This window comes from Branchiostoma floridae, chromosome 2, assembly GCF_000003815.2.
Source record: "Branchiostoma floridae strain S238N-H82 chromosome 2, Bfl_VNyyK, whole genome shotgun sequence".
In the NCBI taxonomy this organism is placed as follows: Eukaryota; Metazoa; Chordata; class Leptocardii; order Amphioxiformes; family Branchiostomatidae; genus Branchiostoma; species Branchiostoma floridae.
Window position 1 is genome coordinate 31,450,566 of NC_049980.1, and position 22,297 is coordinate 31,472,862.

The window sequence follows — 22,297 nt, forward strand, 5'->3', positions numbered from 1 at the left end:
TGTCCGTCTTACCGGTCTTAAGATTTCGAACTGCAAGTCTTTCGTTAATTTTTTTGAACCATATTTCGGGGTTCTTCGAGCGACAGAACCTCATTTGTAGACGAGTATCAAGTTATTTTGGCTGTCAGTTTTTCTCTTTGATGATTGGCTGTCAAAAATGATTGAATTAGCGTCCTGCAAAGTTTCAGACAGTCCGGCGCGGGCGGCACGATCTTCAAACAACCGCGATCTGTCAATCAAGATCGCGCATCGTGGGAGAGTGTACATTTGTAGTGGCCGTCCTCGGAGCTGCTGTTTCGCGCGCGATCAGAAGCCGATGTATCATATCGTATAATCTATAGTTCAGTTTCATCCAGATCCCAAACGATTCTCGCTGTTTTTGTTACAGTGCACAAATTTTAGTTAAATCTTCGGCTTAATAAATCGTAGTTTGAACCCACAGAGAAGTTGTACCGCTAGCATTCATGCTTGTTTACACGTAAGGTACGTTCGGGTCCAACATTTTTTTTAACATGTGCTTTGCTTTACATTTTGCCGTATTTTTCTTTGTTCCGTGGATACATAAAAACGCTGACACAGTTTTGTAACATCGGATATCATTGCTAGCTTTTTAAACTGCGTTACAATCATATACGAGTATTCACTTAGCTACTACGTAGATCGCAGTTTTGTGAGCTAATCGCACGGACTGTTTCGGCTCGGGAAATTGGAAACTTCACGTGTTTCCCGTCGATGTGCGAGTTTTTGAAGCAAGACAAAAAATATTCGTATTTGCTGACAAGTGCAAGACAAGAATCGATCTCGATAAAAGCTGTCATTTATCTGCTAAAGAATATAACAATTGGTTTCTCAGGCCGGCTTTTCTTCACCCGTACCTGGAAATTTTGCATGATCAAAATGTCGATTGTACCCGGCCGTGTAAGACAACTTCCCCGGTGTCATTCTCGACCACGATGCCATTTTCTTACATTTATCAAATGAAACCAGTAGAAAATAACGATCTAACAAATGAGTCGCTAAAGCACTGAAAGTCCGTATATAAGTCCCACCCAGTCTCAGATCGGTCGAGCGGTTAGAGCCCAAATAACAACGTGATAAACAACATGGCCACAGTCGGTTCGAGAAGACAACACTGAATTTTTTTTTTTTTAGCAATCAATCTTCAACTAAAAATGACTCATACTCTAATGATCTAATCATTGCCAATTCCTTTTAGTCTTATGTGTGTATTTAAGCTGTTCAGAAGAGCAACTTTCCCCTCCCAGAAGCGCGCAGCATATCACGTACATGTAAGCTGCGTATTTCGGGGTCAACGACCTGACGCAACATCGCAACGAAAACTCGCACACTAGGAGGTGACAAAATTGCTATTGTCTTGTCGGGGTACAAAATAAACATGAAACCTGACCCCATCTCATACATATCATTAACGCTGACGCTGACTGGTCAGCGTTTGACTCTGACGAATTCTGACGGGCATCTGACGATGTCTGACGGTTTCTGACCAGTCACTGACGATTTAATAGTACTGACGCGTCACTGACGATTTCTGACGCGTCACTGACGCTGACGGGTGTTAACTATGACGCGATCGCCGCTGTACCTACATACCAAAAATGATGAAAATCCGTTGTTCCCTTCTTGAGTTATTGTCTTCAGAAGTTTTTGACAAAAATGCCCCTGCTTTCCCAAAACTAGACGCTAGGGGGCCCAAACTTATGTCACTCATTCCTGAGCACAAGAGCTATCTAACACTCCAAAATCGTGACCATAGCTTGCTCAGAAGACGAGATAGCAAACCCGGAAGTTGGGCTGGAGAACCAAGGGAAGCCGCTAGGGTGCCCAAAATCTAATCATTTCCAGCTTTCATCACACCCTGCCAACACACCAAGTATGAAACCAATCCACGAAGCCGTTCTTGAGTTATCTTGTTTACACACAGACAGACAGACAGACAGACACACAGACATACAGACAAACACAGGGTAAAATATAACCTCCATGACATTTCATGGAGGTAATAATACCTTTGTACAAGGAGGTGACATTACCAATGAAAAATCAAAAACTTTATCCCAAAAGTACTGCAGACTTTACATCATGATAGCCTTGCCTATTCACACTCAGACAGACTTGGAATTGACTCTACACACCAAAATACCCATCAATGATTATCATTTATCGATTATGTAACATTGAGACATTCCATTTCAATGACCACAATTACATCTGGTTCAGAGTGCTCAGGGTTTAACTTTAAAGTCACAAGAATGCACACATGACCCCACAGCTATGCGTTTGCCTAATTGTATTATGGCAATGGAGCAGCATGGCTGACAAGCATTTGTACTGTCTGAATGGTTTCAAGTTTCCCGTTTGCAGGCAAAGTCAACAACTCTTTTGTGCAAACTCAGTCACTGTTAGTTCTTACAGGTTGAGCGCTGCCGAAGATTTTGCTACAAACATTGAAGTAATTTTGTGTGGTACAACATCTACCCAGTAAATATTTTCCAAGAGAATGGCAGATGGGACAGCAGGGCAACCACGGCCGGGTTCTGAAGGCCAGACTCCCCCTCCTGACCTTGAGATGGAAGCACAAGCACTGCAGCCTGGACAGGTGGGGGAGGGGGGCAGGCAGCCTGTGCTGCATGAACAGACTGGCCAACTGGTGCCCCAGGCTTCAGGACAAGGTAACCAGGCCCAACAGCAGGCACCACCTGTAAACCATGGACAACTGGTGACCCAGATTACAGGACAAGCCTACCCGATCCCACAGCAGGCACCACCTTTGCAGCATGGCGACCACCACTATGGACAGACAGGAGCACTGGTGCCCCAGATTCCCGTACAAGGCTACCCGATCCCACAGCTGACACCACAGTTCCCCATGCAGCTGTACCATCCCAGTCAGCAGAGCTACGGTGCTCCAACAGCCATGATACATCCGTACCAGGGCTTCCCCATGGCTCCCCAACCAGCTGGGCACTACAATGTCCCACCTGCAGGTGCAAGCATCAGTCAGCCGTCATCAGTTCTGCAGACGCACGTGTATGCAGGCCAAGGGCCAGGGGGTACTGTTTTCGGTGGAGCGACCATCAGGATTCAGGATCGAGCCCTCGCAGCTGCAGCTGCATTTGCCGCTGGCAAGGTTTGTTTGTTTCATATAACCATTAAACTGCCTGTTAAGGTGCAACACACCACTTTTGTACAGTAAGTACAAGCTGCATATGTCGCTCAGCCTGAGTTCTAGCTAGTGCACTTTTAGCGTAACGGGCCATCACGCTACAAATAATTTGCAACCACCATGCTAAAATCTCAGAGAACTACTAGCGTAGAAGTACTTTGCTAGTACACTGTATTTACCTCCTGAACAAAGTCTGATCAAATTTGAAAAATGATAATATGGCACTCCAAACTGGCCAAAAATTCCTTCAAGTTACAGATCAATTAAATCCTCTCATGGGTAGAATGCCAACATTTTGCAAGGGCCAAGACCCCCTTCCACACCATCCCTTTGTTTGGCCGCTTTGCTACCTTGCCATTACCATACGCTAAAATAAAATTCTGGCTACAACCCTGTCATATATAAAACCTGGTTTGATTCAGTCTCACCGAGATGGAACCATACTATTTTCAACAAGTGTGGTGGGTTATCATACTCAAGGTAGCACAACACAGTATTTATCCGCGACCCCCGGGGTCTATGACGCGGGTACATTAAATAGTACGGATAAACTTGTTGAAGGAGAGGTAAAAAGTCTTATTTGAGGGGTAGCTAGATATAACCTGTGCTGCATGGTCACGGAAGTTGTGGACTCTGAAACTGTATGGTTTGAATTGTGGAAGTTTTCTATTTCTTGTATAAATGCGCCCATTACGCAACTGCCCTTCTAGTGTGAGCCGGCTGCAGTTCTGTGACCTCCGCAGAGGGGCATTTCAAAGAGGGCGTGAGAAGACGATACGCTGACAGGATTTTTTTGTTTTTTAATATTTTGTGGCTTGTACCTTCAACTCAAACATATCTGTTTTTGGTATTCCAAAAGTGCACCCTATATTTTTTAATGCGTCAAACCCATGAAACAGTCATGCCTTCAAATACCAGAGTTACCAACCTAGGATTGATGTGTTCAAAAATTCGTACTTTCCCAGAACTATCGTAGAGTGGAACTTGTTATCACCAAGTACAGTGGGGGCATCTTCTCTCGGTAGTTTTAAAGAACGCTTGCAGATAGATGTGCAAAAGTAAGGGGTAACGAGTCGTTCGGTGTAATATAACCAGCTGCTGCCGCGCCGCGTGCCTGCAAAGCTGGTGTGTTACGCCAAACGGCGGATATACCGGCTATATAGATACAGATACAGATACAAACCCGGTCAACTTGTGGCCCTTAACTATAGAAATCCCCATAGGCCAAAAACTGTGTTCTGCTACTTCAAAGTCAGACTGTCTGTCTCTCCTCAAACATGGGGCCTCCAGTACAGTGAGTCCAAATCAAAAAAATGTCTCTAGCTGGAGCTAGCTAGACACTCATTTTCACCTGAGTCAAGTAGGAAAAAACATAAAAGAAGTGACTTTTCCATTGAGGTTCAATGACTCAAACTCAAAACCTTCAGATTATAAGTCAACAAACGTATACATCAACAAGACCACCTTGCTACCTTTCACTCTTTTTCAGGTTGCAGAGTCCCCTGCAGCCATTGTGGGAGCAGGCCTAGTTGCAGGTGTGGCTACAGGAGCCACAACCCTGGCAGCTTTCTACATGGGCAACAAGCAACAAACAGAGGAGGCAATCCGCAGGGTGGTGGAGCGGGACGGACATGTACAAGTGGAGGGGATAGAGGAAGGGTCGCTTCTTGTGCGGGTCAAGTTTCTAACACTGGTGAGACACAGAAGAATATCTAAGTTGTATCACCGGACTGTAGAATTGTCATTGCAATATGATTGTTTCATCAGCAACCTACTCACATGTTGCATATGTTTCTCAGTATCAATAATCACTTGTGTTTAACAGCAATGAAAACCCATCCTTGTCATGATACAACACAGACAAAAATCACTTGCCCATTGGTTGATAAAGAAATAACCGTTCTTTATCTCGGAAAACTATGTTGGCTTGTTTGGTTTGGTTTTGGATCTCCATTAGTGATTAGCAATCACTATACTCTTCCTGGAGTCTGGGTGAATGATCTAAATACATATGTATGGCTGATACGGATGCATGGTCGCCAGGCCTGATGACTCTTGATTTATCACTGTTTCCCCAGGCTGGGTACTGGGTGATGCGCAGTTTGAACGAGAGAATCCACGCAGGGACCGACCGCACCTGTCTGCAGATGCTGCTGGAGGATGAGCTGCAGAGGATCGGCTGGACCGGACCGATCCAAGTGGGGCTGGAGGGGTGGTGGTTTGCTGAGGAGGAGGGACAGGAGGAGGACCAGGAGGAGGCAGCAGGGATGGAACAGGAGGAGAGATGGGAGTGGGCAGTGATGGGGGACAAACAGGTGCGCTAAAGCTGCTTTAAAAATGCTAATATTTGTCTTATGAACTATATGTATTTAGTTGTATTTGCCAACTGACCTTTTGCTCCCTAATTGTGTTGCAAATCACTACAAGTACTAGCTTTGAACAGTCAAAAGAGGATACTGGTGACTTGGATAGTAAGCCCTTAATTTCTCACTTTGTTCACACTTATTTCACAGTCAGTACCAGCCAGTGTGACTACAGCAGGAGACTCAGGCCTGCCTGAAGACGTGTCCTCTGTAGCAGCCATGTCCATCTCTTCAGCTGGAGAGGTGGAGGAGGGGCCACTCAAGTGGTGGAGAGCCAGGCTACAGAAGCACAAGGACTCACCATCAGCACAACGTGAGATCAAGGCCTACAGGTCCTGGGAGGAAGGAGAAGAAATCCTTACCAGTAGTGGGTATTCAGATGTGGGGGGAGTGAAGGCCTTGGTAAAGGGATTCATGCAGCGTGACATGGCATCACCCAGTTTCACAAGTAAACTACTGTATGGACAGTCATGGTTGAACCTAAATAAAGACAAACTGAAACAGCTAACGGCCTCCCAGCTACAAGCTGACCCCACGGACAGCACCTGTCTGCTGCTGACAGCCCTACAGCTGCCAGATGGAGACAGCCGGGTGCAGACTCTGCAGCAGGTGGTTGATGCCGTCCTACAGCACGGATCTGGAGACTGGCTGTACCAACATCTGCACCACATCTACTGCTACCTGGGGTGGGCCATATGGGAGGCCAGCCCCAAGCCAAAGCCAACAATGATGTCAAAGCTTTTCAAGAGGTCTGACCTACCAACTACAAATCTGTCTGCTCTAGCCAAAGCCCTGTCTGCCATGGCTAGTTCCCTTATGTACAAACAGGACCATTTGAACACTGTGTACCTCACAGCCGAACTGTCTGAGGAAGTGTCTGAGACAGAAGCAATCAGACAGTTGGAGCACTTCCTCAGCCTGGCACCAGAGTGTGATTTCTATGTGCCTGATGCTCACTACCTCCTGGCCACCCTGTACGGACATCAGCAGGACAGGCAGAAGGTGATTCACCACTTCACCACAGGGCAGCAGGGAGAGGCCAACAGGCTACCTGTGATTCCTGAGGTCCCAAGATTCATAAAAGGTCCTGCTACAAAGGCATACAAACATTTTAGCTAATGGTCTACCCTCAGAATCTACTCTTGATATCAGTGATTCATTCCTTACACCATGCCCCACACCTGCACCACTCTGAAGTTAGGATGTATGGATCATACTAAAATTGTTCAGGAACCATTGTTCTTTTTTCTTGTATACTTTATAGAATAGGTGGTAACTGTCAATGCAGCTAATAACAAACCATGATCGTAAGACATTTGTGTAAAAACCCAGTACATGGACCAGTGCAGGTTAGGTGCAGGTAACAGAAATACCTGCACAGCTCTAATTTTACCTGCACTAACCTCATATGCAGGTGGTATTTTGAGCCCTGTAATGGGTATGTAGTTTTGACTGTAACAGCTTCTACCAACCTTCGTACAGATGCAGATCTTCATGCCCGGAACCCCAGCCTCTGCTGTGTACAGGGACAGAGTCTGTAGCTTGTGTGAGTCTGTAGACAGGGAGGGGCCTAAGGAGTCTGGGATGGAGCCTTTCTTCAGCTTGGTCTGTAGCCAGTTACACAGCTGGGCAGTGGCTGGGGATTCTTCTTCTGTGAGAAGTAAATAAATGAATAACTTTATTGCAAGATTATGCCCAATGGTAATTGAACAAGAAGCAAAACATATATAGAATTGTATACTTAAGAAAATAACTAAATTAACATGAGGGAATGACATTTACATTTTGTACTCGACATGTAATTCTGTTTCTACTTATTTAAACTATTTGAAGGGATTGATGTCTAACAATGACTCTAAATCACTACAACAACAAAGTATAAGGTTTTCCAATTGAAAATAACATTTGCAGGGCTCGAAATTCATTTTTGGGATTAGGTGCACTGGTGCACCCAGCTTAAATAATTGGGTGCACCAAAAAATTTTTGGGTGCACCACGTAAATTTAAGTAATAAGCTAATAATAAAACTTAGTTACAAGCTATCAAATTCTTAAACAGCAGACATTTTTATCAACTTTCTAACACTTAGATGTCAAGAATATGATGTACATGTATACTAAGTATACTTTGATATCCTAACATACATAAACCTAAGAAAATATTTGGGTGCACCCTGTGCACCCAGAGAAAATAACTGGGTGCACAGCTCCAATTTTGCACCCAGTCATGCACCCAGTATTTCGAGCCCTGACTTGTCAGGAAGACCGATGCAACAACATTATGCATCATTCAATGTCATACAAACATACAATTTAGCAGATTTCAATGTATCTTTGTGACAATAGTCACAATGCAAAATAGACAACTTTGTAACATAAAAGAATGCTTTATTAATAGAAAAGATACTGAAACCTACGAATTTATGCACCTGACTGTAACATGATATTATGAATTTGCTCAGTCTTTATTGTTTGATAATTTTCATACTTGTTCTGTATTTCTATTTTGAAGTTTGTAGTTAATTGCATCAAAGTTAATATGTATTTTGCTCAGTCAATAAAGCTTATTCATGCTAGACTTGTCTATCTTCATCTAAGAAGGGCAAAATGTAACACTTAGGATGAAACACTGCAGGCAAATGATGAGCAGAAATCTGCATGACCAACCTAGATCAGGTAAAGACAACACCAGTTTCCAGTAGACATTGGTGTACTGTCTGGCAACTGGTTTGAACAGGTTAGCTCGTGTCTTCGTCAGCTGTTCACCAACAAGGGCGGCCAGGTCGAGAGGCGCCCACGCCCGCTCTCTCCTAACCTTAGCCTGGAGTCTCCGCATGTCGATAGCGAGGGACGTCACCTCCCAACTCTTCACCAAACTGGTAGAGAGAACAAAATATCTCCTATAGCATACGCACACTCAAAAATGTATTTTTCCCTAGAGATATTATAGAGAGGACCATGTCTACACAAAGAACACTAAGGGAATCCTTGATAGCTTAAAACCATGCTTGTAGTTAGATGTGCAAAGGCTATAGCTACATGTATACAGATACAAATGTCATGTATTATCAGTTGATAATGGTGACATTGGTCAGATGCAATATAACATGAGTTGGTAGAAAGTGCAAATATGCATTTCCAATATATAACAACTGTAAAGCAGAATCGTTTCAGCCCCAAGCTTAAAACACTCACTGTGTAAACCTCCTTCCCTCTACTGCAAAATTAAGACTTAGGGAAAATTTACATTTACTACTACCTCATAGGATTGGCAACAGGTCTCTTCCTCCTGAAGAAGGCTTGGATTTTCTGCCAGGGGAGTCGCTGTGTGGGGGCGCTGGGGAACTCCTGCATGGAGCGGCGTAATCGCTTTCTCATGGCATAGCTGGCGCGCCACCTAGGGGAGGGAGAAAGCATTGCATTTAAGGAGACCTGTCAATCTAAAACTAGTAAAAGAACTTTAAAAACCTGACAATTTTCATTCATGCTGATGTTATGAACTCTACATTCTATAAAGACTGGTACGATCCTTTTAGCCTTTCTTGATTCATCAAAGGAATAACTTTTTTCTGTGTACCTGCACTGGTGCAAGTAAAATGCTAAATCACATGCACCAGACAAATTTTACACATGCCTGCACTACTCTGCTTGAAAAAGGAAATTTTCATCTAACTGGAAGCTTCTAACTTGTCACCAGTAATAACAAGCAGTACTGGAAACAAAATTCCACATTGACTCAACATGTACCCCAAACCTGGACTGGTGCAGGTAGAAATAAGAAATACTAGTACCTGAACAACTCCAATTTCACCCATGCTTACCTGCATAAATCATGCGGGTGGTATTTATATCCCAACATGCAGCATGTCCAATGTATTTGTTTTTGATGTATGGCACACACAATAATCTTGTCTCAAGAAGGAAAAATCCCAACCTTTTCCAGAGCCGTGCGGTTTGCATCAGCTGTACACACTGCTCCAGCTCAACCAGGTGCTGGTCCCGCAGCTCTTCAGCTGCCCTCACCACCTCCTGACATACATCCCGCACTCCCTCTACTACTACCTCCTCCTGCACAGCCCTGCTGATGTCCACTGTACATCTCTCTATGGACTCCTTCTTCAGTTGCAGATGAACCTCCCTGTGGAGAGATTTTAACCATTGAAAACCTTTAAAGTCAAAGCTTACAATATGAACCTTTTCTAGCAGGAAAGAGAACTGCACTGCAACATATCTAGCTTACCCAACAGGTACACAAACATAAGCGTAGTTATCTTGAGATTTTTTTGTTCTTTCCAGCTGTAAGTTACAGATACCATGCCTTGACATAAAGAGGTCTGGCATTTGAGGAGAGCGACAACTCAAGCACGTTTTGAGTAGGGGCTTTTGGAGGTGTGGCTCATAACTTACAGTCCTATCTTACGAAGCTTATACTTAGTTGACAAAATGTTAACACCTTAAACGACATTTAGGTGTTAAAGTTACACCAAAAGGCAGTTTAAGGGTTATGCAAAACAAACAAACCTGGCTTGTGCAGTGGCCAGAGAAACAGCCTCCTCCCCCAGAAGTTCCTCCACCAGCTCCTGGCATACTACTTCTGTTGTTCTCTCCTGACAAAGTCTCAGTTCCTCGGCTCTCTCTGCTGCAAGCCTGATGAACAGAAGATAAGATGAGAATATCTTAAGACTCAGGTAATGTTTGCAAACAAATTTTGCGAGCATAGTTTGCTCGCTATCTCTTCCAATCCAAACATGAACACCCACAAATACATGGGCCATTATTTCTGACCAAAAACGGACAGTGCTAAAAATACCAATATAAAGCCTAGTTTCTTATTGCGAAGTCATTTTGCAAGAAGAGGTTCACTTTTTTTAGATCAAAGTTGCATACAATCCTTATGAGTTAGTAAATTCGTGTTCACCCAGTTTTTTTAGTTAGCTGCATTTGTATTGAATTGTTCTGCCAGTTCATTATAGTTACGCTGAAGAAGAGTGACGGATGTCACTCAAAATGTCCGAAGTAAATCTCTGTTTTTTATTGAGTTGTAGAGATTGAATTGTATTTAGAAATTGTTTACTGGATGTCTAACCTTCATAAACGTAATAAAAAGTTTGGAAATAACAGACCTTTCCCTGAGTATCCTGGCCCTCTCCTCCCCCACCACCTCCTGCGCCACCCCCCGCGCCATGTCACCAACGCTCTGCTCTACAAAGACCTCCAGGTACAGGGCCGAATCCTTGATAGCCAGTGATTACATGACTAAGATGTTAAAATTTGAACAGTAAATCACCTTTCCCTGAGAATCCTGGCCCTCTCCTCCGCCACCACCTCCTGTGCCACCCCCCGCGCCATGTCGCCGACGCTCTGCTCCACGAAGTCCTCCAGGTACAGGGCGGAACCCTTGATGATGTCGGCCAGACCCACCATGTGGGAGGACATGTTCTGACAAAACTCCTGGATAACCTCCAGGAACAGCTCCCGGGCAACCTCCTTGATGGCCTGGAAAAGTGCAATTTGTGTTTGTTAGTGCATTGACATTTGGGCAGTTTACTTTTTCAGAGTCATGACTAGTTTGAATTGAAGAGTAACTGTGTAACCATGTGGGACGCCATGCCCTGACAGAACTCCTGGATAACCTCTTTGATGGCCTGGAAAAGTTCATGTTCTTGTCAGTGCATCGACATCTGGGCAGTTTACTTTTTCAGAGTCATTACTAATTTGAAGAGTAACTGTGTAATGTAGGAGGAGGACATGTTCTGACAGAACTCCTGGATAACCTCCAGGAACAGCTCCCTGGCCACCTCCTTAATGGTCTGCAAAAGGGCATGATTATGTTTGTCATCATCATCATCTACAACAATATGCATACATTTTCAAAATAAAGACCATTAACAATTTAGAAAGAACTGAAGCGACAAACATGATGATAAGAAAATGTGGTAGCCTAGTATCAACTACATGCAGGGCTACCATACCAGTGGCACTTATACAACAGTTACTACACTTATGGTATTGCTGGAGAAAAACAAACTTTCATTTTTTTTTTTTTTTCAAGATCAGTCAAAAATCAATGCACATACATGTCATCCATAGAACAAGTCGCTGAGGGCTAAGGTACAAACTTGAAGCTTGAAGTTTCTTACCTCGTTGGAGAAGCGGGTTGCAGGAGGTTTTGCAGGGGCAGGAAGTGATACTGGAACAGAGGGCTGTGAAGGCTGGGTGTAGGGCGGTGGGGGCTGGGTATAGGGGGGTGGGGGCTCTGTCTTGGTGGAGGCTTCCACAGCAGGCACCGCTGCTTCTGAGAAGAAAACAGCAATTGTAAAATCAGATTTGTAAAATCATTGAAGCAAGGTGACTTCAGGTTCTAATCTAAATTTTTTCAATTTGAAAGTGAAACAGATATCAAACCAGTTTACTCTATGAATTGTGAGCTATTCTTCTACCAACCATGACAGAGAAGACAGGCTCTGTATACGGTATTTACAGGTTCATTGTACCAAGGAAATTCCCCTATGTAGCTCGTTTTCACAATTACTATGAGCAGTGGACCCAGGTTAAGGACTGCGGCTCTTTCCATTAGCATTTATAGTAGGTGAGCATCAACTCACAACTTCTTGGTCTGGATGCAGGGTCACTGACCACTGGATTGAGCATACTAAGCTACACTTTGCTGCTGCTCTACACCAACTAGAATAATTTCAAAATATGTCAGCTTAGGCCACACCAATTTAATTTGTTGGTTCTCGGATTTCCCGACCCATTTTTTTCCGATTTGCAAAAAAAATAAAAAAATTTAGTCCCAAGAAAAATAACATAGGTTTTGCTATTGCACACCTTTAAAAAACCCCATTCCAGGGGCACATATTGCTGATAAACCAATCAGAGCGCTTATTTGCAGTCACATGATCAGAACAGTGGTATAAAATCGAAGGAAGAGATTCATTGGATAAATCATGCCATGAAAAACTGAAAACTTGACTACTTTACCTTGTTTTTCTGTGTTAAATAAGTTCACCACAGACTTTTTGCAATTTTTTTTCTTTTTTTTTCTCGACCGACCGCCCCAATATTTTTCTGAAAAAATCAGAGAACCAAGAAATTAAATTGGTGTGGCCTTAAGTGTAACAATTGGTTGGCATGTACCTTTCACTTGCTGGGTGTCCATGCCTACGTCGGGCAGGCTGCCTCCGATGAAGAACCCTGACCCATCAAAACTGTTCTTTGGCACGTGGACGGTGTTGGGAGGGAGTGGGCTACCCTGCACTATCTACAGGGGAATTAAAAATAGAAAAGTTCCTTCAAAAATCTAAACATTCCAAATATCTTACAGCATTTATGTAGGAACCTACAACTTAAAATCTTGACAAATGTACATGTTGACACATTGCAATAATTGGTTGAAAAGTGTACAGCTAGCCAACGTTTCGGTGACTGTCTGTCACTTTCCTCTGGGCAATACTGACTGGTAGTACATGTAGTTTGCACTGCAGCAAGTTTGTATACAAAAACCTCTGGAAATAATTTTCATCCACTAGTAGAGATTGATCTGTCTTTGAATATCATTTATATGGATGTCTAACTTTTGTAAACCTATTCACTGACATCCATTGATAGTTTAACATATAAAAAGCCCAACCGATTCCTACCTCCCCGACAGAAACCGTCCTCTTGCTCGCGACGACAGCCAGCCGTTTGGCCCGGGGAATACTCTCCCCCTCGATGAAGGTCGTACGGCTGAACCCGACGGCACCGTCCAACACGGCCAGGCCAAACGCCTCGCTAAAGATGGCAGTCTGAACAACAGAATGGATAAATCTTAGCAATGTAAATTAATCTTAACTTTACATAACCAACCAAGCTGCACCGTCCAACACAGCCAGGCCAAACGCCTCGCTGAAGATGGCAGTCTGAACAACAGAAAGGGCTACATTGTAAAGAACCTCATGGCCTGTATGTAGCAATCTAAGGGATTAGTCACATGGGTGCATTCAAATCTGTACTGGCATTATTTTAGCTCAGGTAAACTTTGAGGCCGACGATTCGGAAGTATTTTTAGTATTCAGTAGGCTGCCGAACGGTGAGTCAAAGTAAGAACAAAATAACTTCTTCCCCAGAACTTAACCTAGATCCAAAAAAATTGTCAACACACAAAGCATACAGACTTTAATATGTTTATTCATGTGACTGATCCCTGAGACTTCATGGAAGAACTTTTAAGGGTAACTTGTGCCTCATTATTTTCAGATTAGCATTTCAAAACTAGTGATACTCTGTCTAGAAATACATGACATATCTTTTCTTCCCATCCATACTGCTGACCTATGCACACATGTAGGGAGTGAAATGTAATCATTTGACATAAGACTTAACTGACCTCATCCTCATCTTCAAACCCCATCATGCGCATGTAATCTGACACCGGGAACTGGGTGGTGCGACCAGTGATGGAGTAGGCTCTGTTCATCACCTTGATGGACTGTGTACGGACCTGGAACAGGTAAAAGTATTTACATCTTAATTGGGCTGTGCTAGTGTTTGAGTTCTGGATGTGTCTATACTTAAAGGCATCACACAAGCTTCCCAAACCTGCCACTGTGCCACTGTCGACAATTTGAACACCTGAACATTTGAACAATTTGAAAACATAGACTTTGGAATTGGTGCTCTAACAATTTTTCATTTGAAGAGACCAATTGTTTTAAACTTCTTTCACACTTTTTGCACTGAAATGCATGCTTTCTCAGGTGGGTATGACATAAAAAGAATACAGCACTGTATTTTAGGTCCCAGCCCCCAAGCAGGTCTGAATTATAGGCAAACTTTGAAAACTTGTGATGCTGCAAGTAACAAAAGAAAGCCTTTCATGCCCTTAAGTAGTAAAGAGAATATAGGGATATGTTACCTGTGTTAGGTACCTATGCATGATACAGGCAGGTAGGTACGGGGCCGCCTGCAGAAGCTTGAAGAAGCGGACAAAGTTGTTGTTGTTGAGGGCTGAGAAGACCTGGAGGGCAAACTTCATCTGGGGGGAATTCCGCACCTCGGGACGGAGCTGCTGCACCTCTCTGTGGAGAAGACAAAAACATGAGAGGGTCAAAATTACGTGTGGGACAATAAGCACCTCTGGCGATGATTGGCTATCATCTCAATCTCCTTGGTGCTGATTGGCTATCAATAGTTCATTACAACTAGTCTTGTCCTTGGTGCTGATTGGCCATCATCTCAATACCCTTGGTGCCGATTGGCTATCATTACTTAATTTCAACCAGTCTTGTCCTGGGTGCTGATTGGCTATCATCTCAATACCCTTGGTGCTGATTGGCTATCATTAGTTCATTTCAGCCAGTCTTAGTGCTGATTGGCTGTCTTTTTTTTCATGAATATGTTCACCTCAAACAGCCCTGTCCTTGGTGCTGATTGGCTGTCCTCTCAATAAATCAGTTCACCTCAAACAGCCCTGTCCTTGGTGCTGATTGGCTGTCCTCTCAATAAATCAGTTCACCTCAAACAGCCCTGTCCTTGGTGCTGATTGGCTGTCCTCTCAATAAATTAGTTCATCTCAAACAGTCCTGTCCTTGGTGCTGATTGGCTGTCATCTCGATGAATCAGTTCATCTCAAACAGCCTGTCCTTGGTGCTGATTGGCTGTCATCTCAATGAATCAGTTCATCTCAGACAACCCTGTACTTAGTGCTGATTGGCTGCCATCTCAATGAATCAGTTCATCTTTCTTTTTTAATTTTTAAGTGCACCTGAATCTTTAGGATAAGCACACCTGTCCAGTGCAATATTCCCAAAAAATGAAATCTGAGCTCTGATATGTATTGATACCTCTACCAAACACTATAGATAAAGAGAAAAAAAGGCCACTAATTACCTGAGGATGTCTCCCTGGTTCAGGTTGAGGAGCAAATCGTAGGCATGGGATTCCTGTTCGTTAGAGCAGAACCTCAACTATTGACTATTCTACACTAGTTAACAAGAAACAAGACCACTTCTCACCTGAGGATGTCTTCCTGGTTGAGGTTGAGGAGTAGCTTGTAGGCGCGGAATTCCCCCTCGTTATTACAGAACCTCCCCTATTGACTATTCTACACTGGTTTACAAGAAACAAGGCCACTCCTCACCTGAGGATGTCTCCCTGGTTCAAGTTCAGAAGTAGCTCGTAGGCGCGGAATTCCCCCTCGTTATTACAGAACCTCCCCTCCACAGTCAGGTCGTGGTAGAACTGCTTCAGGCTCTGCAGACACTTGGTCAGGTTCTCGTTGTTGATCTTCGGGTCGAAGACCTGGGCAACAGGGCAGAATTCAAACTCATCATTATAACTGCCATAACTCAGACCCAGCTTTTCAGGTTTTTATAGATAAATAGGCAATGTCAGACTGAGTACGAAATTCTAGCATATGCTGCACAAGCCAGAACCCTGATTTAAAGAAAATTCAAAGTATTGAATGTATCACATTGATGTTTCTTGACCATTATGGCTGCACAAAATTAGATGTTATACAACAGGGATGACTGGCTAGTGCATTCGAGTGTAATGGGCCACCATGGTATATTTTGCGTCCACGAAGTTAAATGAGGACCACCTAATTTTCTACCAACCTAATGCTACTTTTTAATTGCTAGTGTTGACTTACAAATATTAATTGATTTGGATTATCTATTTCAAATCAATAACATGTTACAGATTTAATCTGGATGTCCAAAATTATACTGGAGCCTATTATAAATAGATAGATAACAGATCGTCATGGGCTCCTGACACAGTTGGTGTGCGCAGTGGATGTGGAAACTAGTGATTTAGTTTGTTTAGGTACAGGTACAGGTGCAGGTACAGGTACAGGTATGGGCACAGGTACAGGTGCAGGTACAGGTACACACACAAGTACAGCCTTACCGTCATGGGCTCCTGACACAGTTGGTGGGCACAGTGGATGTGGAAACGGGCACACTTTTCTGTCAGGTCCACAGCTGTGTGGTCAGTCAAGAGCTGCTGGGTGATGTCCTGGGATGGGGGAGAGAACAAAGTTAGGGAAGACAACAGACCAACACACAGACAGCCAAAACCAATACATTAACTTCACTCAATGCAATGGCCTAGGATTAGAGAGTGCATTTGGAAGTTTAAACCCAGGCTGGAGGCTCACACTAAAGTCTGAAAAATGGAGCATATCATTTTCTCTGCTTTCGAGTATGAGAGTTGAACACCCTCCACTACCAGTAGACTTACTAAGTCAACTGTTATGGCCTATAGATGAGGGACAGAGATGGACAATGCTCCTATATACCAAAAAGGTGTGAGATGGATTTGTCAATGAAGTTTAGAAATCCAGGTAAATAAGGTATGCCAAATAGCATTTACTCAAACAACTAGATATAATTTTGGAAACAGTCAGATGTTTCAAATAGCATCCACTACTAGTGTCTTTCGTTAGTGACACTGAGGAGATCTGCTACAGTAGAAGAGCAGGTTTAATACCCAGACTACAGGAAGGGTTATCATTGCATACCTTTCTGATGCCCCTTGTCCTGTTCCACACAAAGTCGTACCAGTCCCCCCAATTCCCGTCCCTCCCCAGGTCCAGGATGTTGTTCACTAGGTAGTTCATGGTCAGTGTCAGCACATGGGGAGGTCGGAGTTCGTGTGGCAGGGGCTCTTCCTTGTCGGCTGACGAGCGAGCGTATTCCTTCACGGCCTTCGTGTGGTCGATCCTGTTTAGGTTGATGTTAATGTTTATTAGTGATACAACACCTGTATACTAATCTACCTGGAGTCCTTTGCAAATTATGCAAACATAAAACATATGTAATTTATATTTACTACTATCTATAATGATAGTTTATTGATTATAGTTCCAATCTCCAATACATGACAGCGCTGTAGCGCGCTGAATTGCGTATTCCAGCTATTTTCAGGGTTCACTTGGAAATCAGTTGAAAAACAACCGAAGATCTGACCCTTATAATAAATTTATGAAAATACATACAACCCAATCTTACATCCCTACCCTACATACATAAGCATGAAAGCTAGCAAAAGAACCATATAAATGAAGCTTAGTCTAGAGGCCAGAGGTACTATACCACATGTATTTATTTACCTGTTGTCGTCATCGGGGAGAGTCTCGAAGAGGGAGAGCCTGTTCTGGAACTCTCGCTCGTATCGCTCCTTCTCCGGACACATGTCCTGGCAGGTACCCACAAACGCCTTCGCTGTGGCCAGGTCTGTCTGTTTCTTGGATCCTATAAAATAGGAAAGGAAAGAAATGTCATGTCAAAAATTTGGTTACTTCAACAGTGCTATGTGCTATAACCAGATGCAGAGCATGCAGCTTGTATTTCAATCTCTGTATTATGCAAGTACAATGTATTCCATGAAATGTAATCATCTTATTTCTCTAGTTGCGCAGACTCAAGTTGACCATGACTCTTTTCATCTATCTCTCTATGCTCCATAGGTCTAGGTACATGTATGTCTTCAAACGTACAGCATACATCCTCACACAGTTGATAAAGAAACATACAACTCACAGAAAATTATACTACCGTAATTGTTAACACTAGTTTTCAGCAGAATACTTCTTGTACCAACAGACCAGGAGGCCACCTTACCCTGCCTGATGATGCGATCTCTCTGTTCCAGAATCTGAAACTTCTCGTAGGCATTCTTCCCAGCCATCCCTCTCAGCTTCCCCATGCTGGTGATCCCCATGGCTGGCTTCTTCTCAGCATCCCTTCTCTCACTGCTGGCTGAGGAGGAGGACCTGCCAGCCTCTGGTTTAGCAGCTGCCCCTTGTGCAGACTTCCTACCACCTGCACTGAGTCCTGATGTGCCTGCAACTGGCTCTGCTCTTGATGCTGCAGTGCCTGTATCTGAAAGTACAGTGTCATTACATAAAAAAGGTGACCTTCCCATACTGGTACCATGCATTGTAAGTAATTGAAGACCCGGGTTGAAAATACGCATCATACAGCAGGAAAGTTGATTGACTGACAAATCTACATACTCTAAATGAAATTTTGGGGAATACTACTCCAGATATTCTTTCCATTGTTGTCAATTTTTAACTTAAGGATCAGTAACTGTTGATATTCCAAAGTTGATGAGCCCGGTTCAAATTGTGATAGGGTAGATTTTTAGGCAAAAATAAAACGATTAACTCTCAGGCAATTCTAAGATTCAGGAAAATTCTGGCAACCACAATCACAGGGAACATGCATACTGTACATGTACAAGCTTATACAACACTGCTGTCTGTGGACTCTGCCCCACCTGCTGCAGCCTTCCCCTTGGGAGAAGTCTTGCCAGATCCCCAAAAGATCGTGATTGGTCGAGTGTTCTTCTGCAGCAGCCGACCCTTTTTCTTGGCCTCCGAGGCTGATTTCTACAAAATGACAAATTACAATGAAGACTTGTTGACTAATGTTAATTACACTTCTATCATACTCAGACATTGTCTCTGCGAGTAGGTTCTGGAAAAACTACTATTATGACATACACAGACTACAGACTACGAGATACAGTGTAGAGCCTCTCTTTTAGTTTTCAAGATTATTGGTTTTTTTTTAAATGTACACATTGTTCATCTTTATGCAGCACAGTGCCTGAGAATAAACAAACGAATTGAAGAAACTAAGCTTTATCTAACCAACACTGGAAAAATAGCTGGGAGTACTCATGCCCTTAGGAAAGGCACTTTACACAACTTTCCTCACTTCACTCAGGTGAAAATGAGTGCCTAGCTTCGGCTAGGGCCCTCCCTCAAATAGGACAATAAATGGAGGTCCTGTGTTTGACAAGAGCCACACTTTGAGCACGTTAAAGAACCCGTCCTTCCCGGTGTGAGTGGATCAAACCTTACACTAAAGTTACAGTCTGTATATAGACTACAGAATCTTCAGCAAGTTGGAGTTGGCAGCCTCAAAATCAAACAGGGAGAAAGAAGAAGAGTATGAACTATGATGAACTTACATGATCGGCAAAGGAGATGAGAGCAGTGTTTTTGTCGCGGTTCGGGTTGACTCTGACCACCTTTCCAAACTTGGAAAAGTGCCTTCTGAGGAATTCCTTGTCGTTGCACATTTTAGGGACGTCCGAGCAGCGTAGGGTTGTCCGTGTGCTGACCTCCTCTTTTGTCAGGAACCGCCTGGTGCCTGGAAAAAGAAATTCAACGTTCAAAATAACGACAAAGCTGAAATCTAAAACAAGTGCTGTTCTGACCAGCTGTGGTTTCAGTTTACAGCATATAGATCTATGTACTACTAAGTTAGCTGACTGTATTTGTATGGTGGTGTATTTCAATTGTACCAGCTACAGAGCTAAAGATACTGTAAAACTGTCACAAGTGATGACATCTACATAAGAACTACCTAGTCAATCAATTGAATGGGACCACTTTTTCCCATTGACACTAACATTATAAGAATCCTGTCCACATACATGTAGACCAGATTTTATCGATCCCAAGTACTCTTCTTGAGCAGATACCGGAACTGATCCCCATGTTTACCTGACTGTGAGTCGGAGGATGACAGCCGGGGCCGTGCCAGGGGTTTGTAGGGTTCCAGTTCAGTATCACTGGGCCGTGCAAGGGGTTTATACGGTTCCAGTTCAGTGTCATCTTCTGCCGCCCCCACTGCCGCTGCGGCCTTCTGAGGACCTACATTAGATACGGCAATTAACAATAAACTTGAAGAGGTTTGTATGGAGTGACACAGTGTAAACTGTGGCATTGTTAGTGATAATCAAAATTTGTTTTTTCTTATTCATGGTTTTCAAAGTAACCTTTAACAGCAAAATCATGACAACACAATTATGTATTTCGTATATTACTATTATACTGCAGAATCATCTCAACCGCATACGATACACAAAAAAATTCAGCGAAGATCACATAATTATACATTATTACAAGTCTATTTGTGTTGAAAGCTACATTTGCTATGATTATTTTCTTCCTTTTTTTCTAGATATACACATATATACTGGATGCTAATGACTTACTTTTTGGCTGTCCTGATGTGCTTGGCTCCACATTTATCTTTCTGCTGACTTTCTTGGTAGCATCGTCACCAGCGTCAGCTCGCGATCGCTTCAAAATCGAGCTCCTGTCGATAACTGGCCTCCTGCTAGGGCTGCCCTCCCTCCCTTCGCCGGCAAGAACCGCTTCTTTACTCTGGTTTGTCGTGTCTTGTCCCTTTCCTCCAAATACGGCTGCAGCTCCTGTTTTCGTTTCCTCTGGTTTGGCAAAGACGGAACTCTGTTCCGTTTGGTCCTGTCTCCCGAATATTGCCACCCCTGCAGAAGGGAAGTTTGATGAAGTAGAAGAGGACGGAAATCCGGACGGACCGCCGGACATTTGTCCAAAAGTCTTGCTTCCAAAAGAAGGGGTGTCGCCCCCGAACGGACTGCCTCCACCGAAGCTGGGAGCACCAGCATCCTTATCACTGCCTGTGGTGAAGGAAAAGGAAGGAGCGGAGGCTACACCACTGGCGCTAAAGGCTGGCTTGGCCCCAAACCCACCTGTTGAGACAGTCTCTGTAGCACTAAAACTGGCTTTGGTGTCCGTGGTGGTAAATTTGAAGCCACCGGTGGTGCTTGTTGATGCTCCAAACACAGCTTGCCCGCCGAATCCGGCGCCAAGCGCCTTAGTCGTCTGCTGGACGCCAAACACACCGAAGCCTTGGGTCCCTGCAGTGGCAAAAGCAGTGCTGCTCCCGAGGGCCGCAGGTCCCTGGCTTGAAGGAGGAAGGCCGGAGGATGGATCAGTGACATCGTCGCTCTTGGCTGTTGGTGGAGCAAAGATGTTGACAGACGGGGAACTACCGGTGCCACTGAAGATGGTGGTCGGCTGCTGTGCAAATGGGTTAGACCTCGTCCCTGCTGGAATGGTAAGAAGGGGGGTGGTTACTTATACTTCCATTGTATAGTCACTAGTCTGGTATCTACATGCATGCTACAGTAAGTGAGTAACACAATGTCATGTCATATTTGGACAATATCAAGATCATCACTTTTTATAATTATACTCTTTTGCTGAAGGGAAAATGTACATCTTTTAATTTCATGAGAAGAAATCTCTCTATTCCGTAATAACACCACTAGCTTACTACTTCCCACTTGGAGTTATACATGTAAGAATAGAATAAGAGTGGTACATGTGTTCCTCGTTGTCCTACCTTCCAGACTGACTCTTCTCTTGGCCCCAGTACCAGGAGCTCTGTCACTGGGCCACCGTTTCCTGGGACCCCTCTCACGCCCTCCTCTCTCCGGGCCTCCGCCTCTCCCCACGCCTCGTGGCGTTCTGTCAAACCCCTGGGACAGCCTCCGTAAAGCCTCCTTTTTCTGGAAAATGTCAGCGAGAGTTAACGTTGAATGTATCAATGATGGAGACGTCAGTTTGGCGGATGAACCGCTCCGAACCCAGGAAAATATGTTGGAGAAAAATTGTATAAATAATGATGATTATAATTTTTCATCCAGTCTCCTCTTTTAAAGTCTTTGTGAAAAGAAGCAAAAAAAAAAACAGGGCAATTGAGTGTGCAGGTATTAGAGTTAATTCCTTGAATATACATGTTATATATACTGGTCAAACACGACATACGTACCATGTATACCATTCGTCACAAATCTGGTCATACTCATATATTTTTGTGACACTGACACTAAGCCCCCCTCCCCATTTTTTGTTCTGCGGCCGCCTCTGCTGAAAGTGCGTGCATGCTATTTAAAAGATTGCAAATACAAAGTCC

General features: G+C 43.7%; 3 protein-coding genes across 3 annotated transcripts in view; all 3 read right to left on the reverse strand.

Moving 5' to 3' along the window:
- The window catches only part of LOC118409171 (germinal-center associated nuclear protein-like), a 48,603-nt gene extending 33,808 nt beyond the window's left edge, over positions 1 to 14,795 (reverse strand). The window contains exons 1-10 of the mRNA XM_035810039.1: positions 14,773 to 14,795; positions 14,459 to 14,608; positions 13,918 to 14,143; positions 13,190 to 13,336; positions 12,687 to 12,810; positions 11,687 to 11,841; positions 10,834 to 11,042; positions 10,068 to 10,193; positions 9,481 to 9,684; positions 8,806 to 8,943 (exon numbers count right to left, since the gene is read on the reverse strand). Coding sequence (XP_035665932.1) covers positions 8,806 to 8,943; positions 9,481 to 9,684; positions 10,068 to 10,193; positions 10,834 to 11,042; positions 11,687 to 11,841; positions 12,687 to 12,810; positions 13,190 to 13,336; positions 13,918 to 14,143; positions 14,459 to 14,608; positions 14,773 to 14,795 — 1,502 coding nt within the window. The remainder of the gene's footprint in view (positions 1 to 8,805; positions 8,944 to 9,480; positions 9,685 to 10,067; positions 10,194 to 10,833; positions 11,043 to 11,686; positions 11,842 to 12,686; positions 12,811 to 13,189; positions 13,337 to 13,917; positions 14,144 to 14,458; positions 14,609 to 14,772) is intronic.
- Positions 14,796 to 16,688: 1,893 nt separating this feature from the next.
- On the reverse strand, positions 16,689 to 18,938 carry LOC118409172 (germinal-center associated nuclear protein-like). The gene is made up of 5 exons (XM_035810041.1): positions 18,819 to 18,938; positions 18,158 to 18,418; positions 17,647 to 17,788; positions 17,056 to 17,257; positions 16,689 to 16,700 (listed from the first exon to the last, which is right to left on the reverse strand). The coding sequence occupies exons 2-5, from the start codon at positions 18,255 to 18,257 to the stop codon at positions 16,689 to 16,691; spliced, it is 456 nt and encodes a 151-aa protein (XP_035665934.1). The 5' UTR covers positions 18,258 to 18,418; positions 18,819 to 18,938.
- Positions 18,784 to 21,184, reverse strand: LOC118409173 (germinal-center associated nuclear protein-like). Its single transcript, XM_035810042.1, has 4 exons — positions 20,550 to 21,184; positions 20,056 to 20,205; positions 19,518 to 19,699; positions 18,784 to 18,930 (listed from the first exon to the last, which is right to left on the reverse strand). The coding sequence occupies exons 1-4, from the start codon at positions 20,902 to 20,904 to the stop codon at positions 18,784 to 18,786; spliced, it is 834 nt and encodes a 277-aa protein (XP_035665935.1). The 5' UTR covers positions 20,905 to 21,184.
- Between the last annotated feature and the right edge of the window lie 1,113 nt (positions 21,185 to 22,297).

Coding starts and splice junctions, on each gene's coding strand:
- LOC118409172 (XM_035810041.1), bottom strand. CDS start 18,257: ATGGGGATCACCAGCATGGGGAAGCTGAGAGGGATGGCTGGGAAGAAT. Junction 17,789..18,157: donor AGATCGCATCATCAGGCAGG/GTAAGGTGGCCT, acceptor CCTATTTTATAG/GATCCAAGAAACAGACAGAC. Junction 17,258..17,646: donor CTCCCCGATGACGACAACAG/GTAAATAAATAC, acceptor CAACCTAAACAG/GATCGACCACACGAAGGCCG.
- LOC118409173 (XM_035810042.1), bottom strand. CDS start 20,904: ATGTCCGGCGGTCCGTCCGGATTTCCGTCCTCTTCTACTTCATCAAAC. Junction 19,700..20,055: donor ATCCTCCGACTCACAGTCAG/GTAAACATGGGG, acceptor TTCTTTTTCCAG/GCACCAGGCGGTTCCTGACA. Junction 18,931..19,517: donor TCATCTCCTTTGCCGATCAT/GTAAGTTCATCA, acceptor GTCATTTTGTAG/AAATCAGCCTCGGAGGCCAA.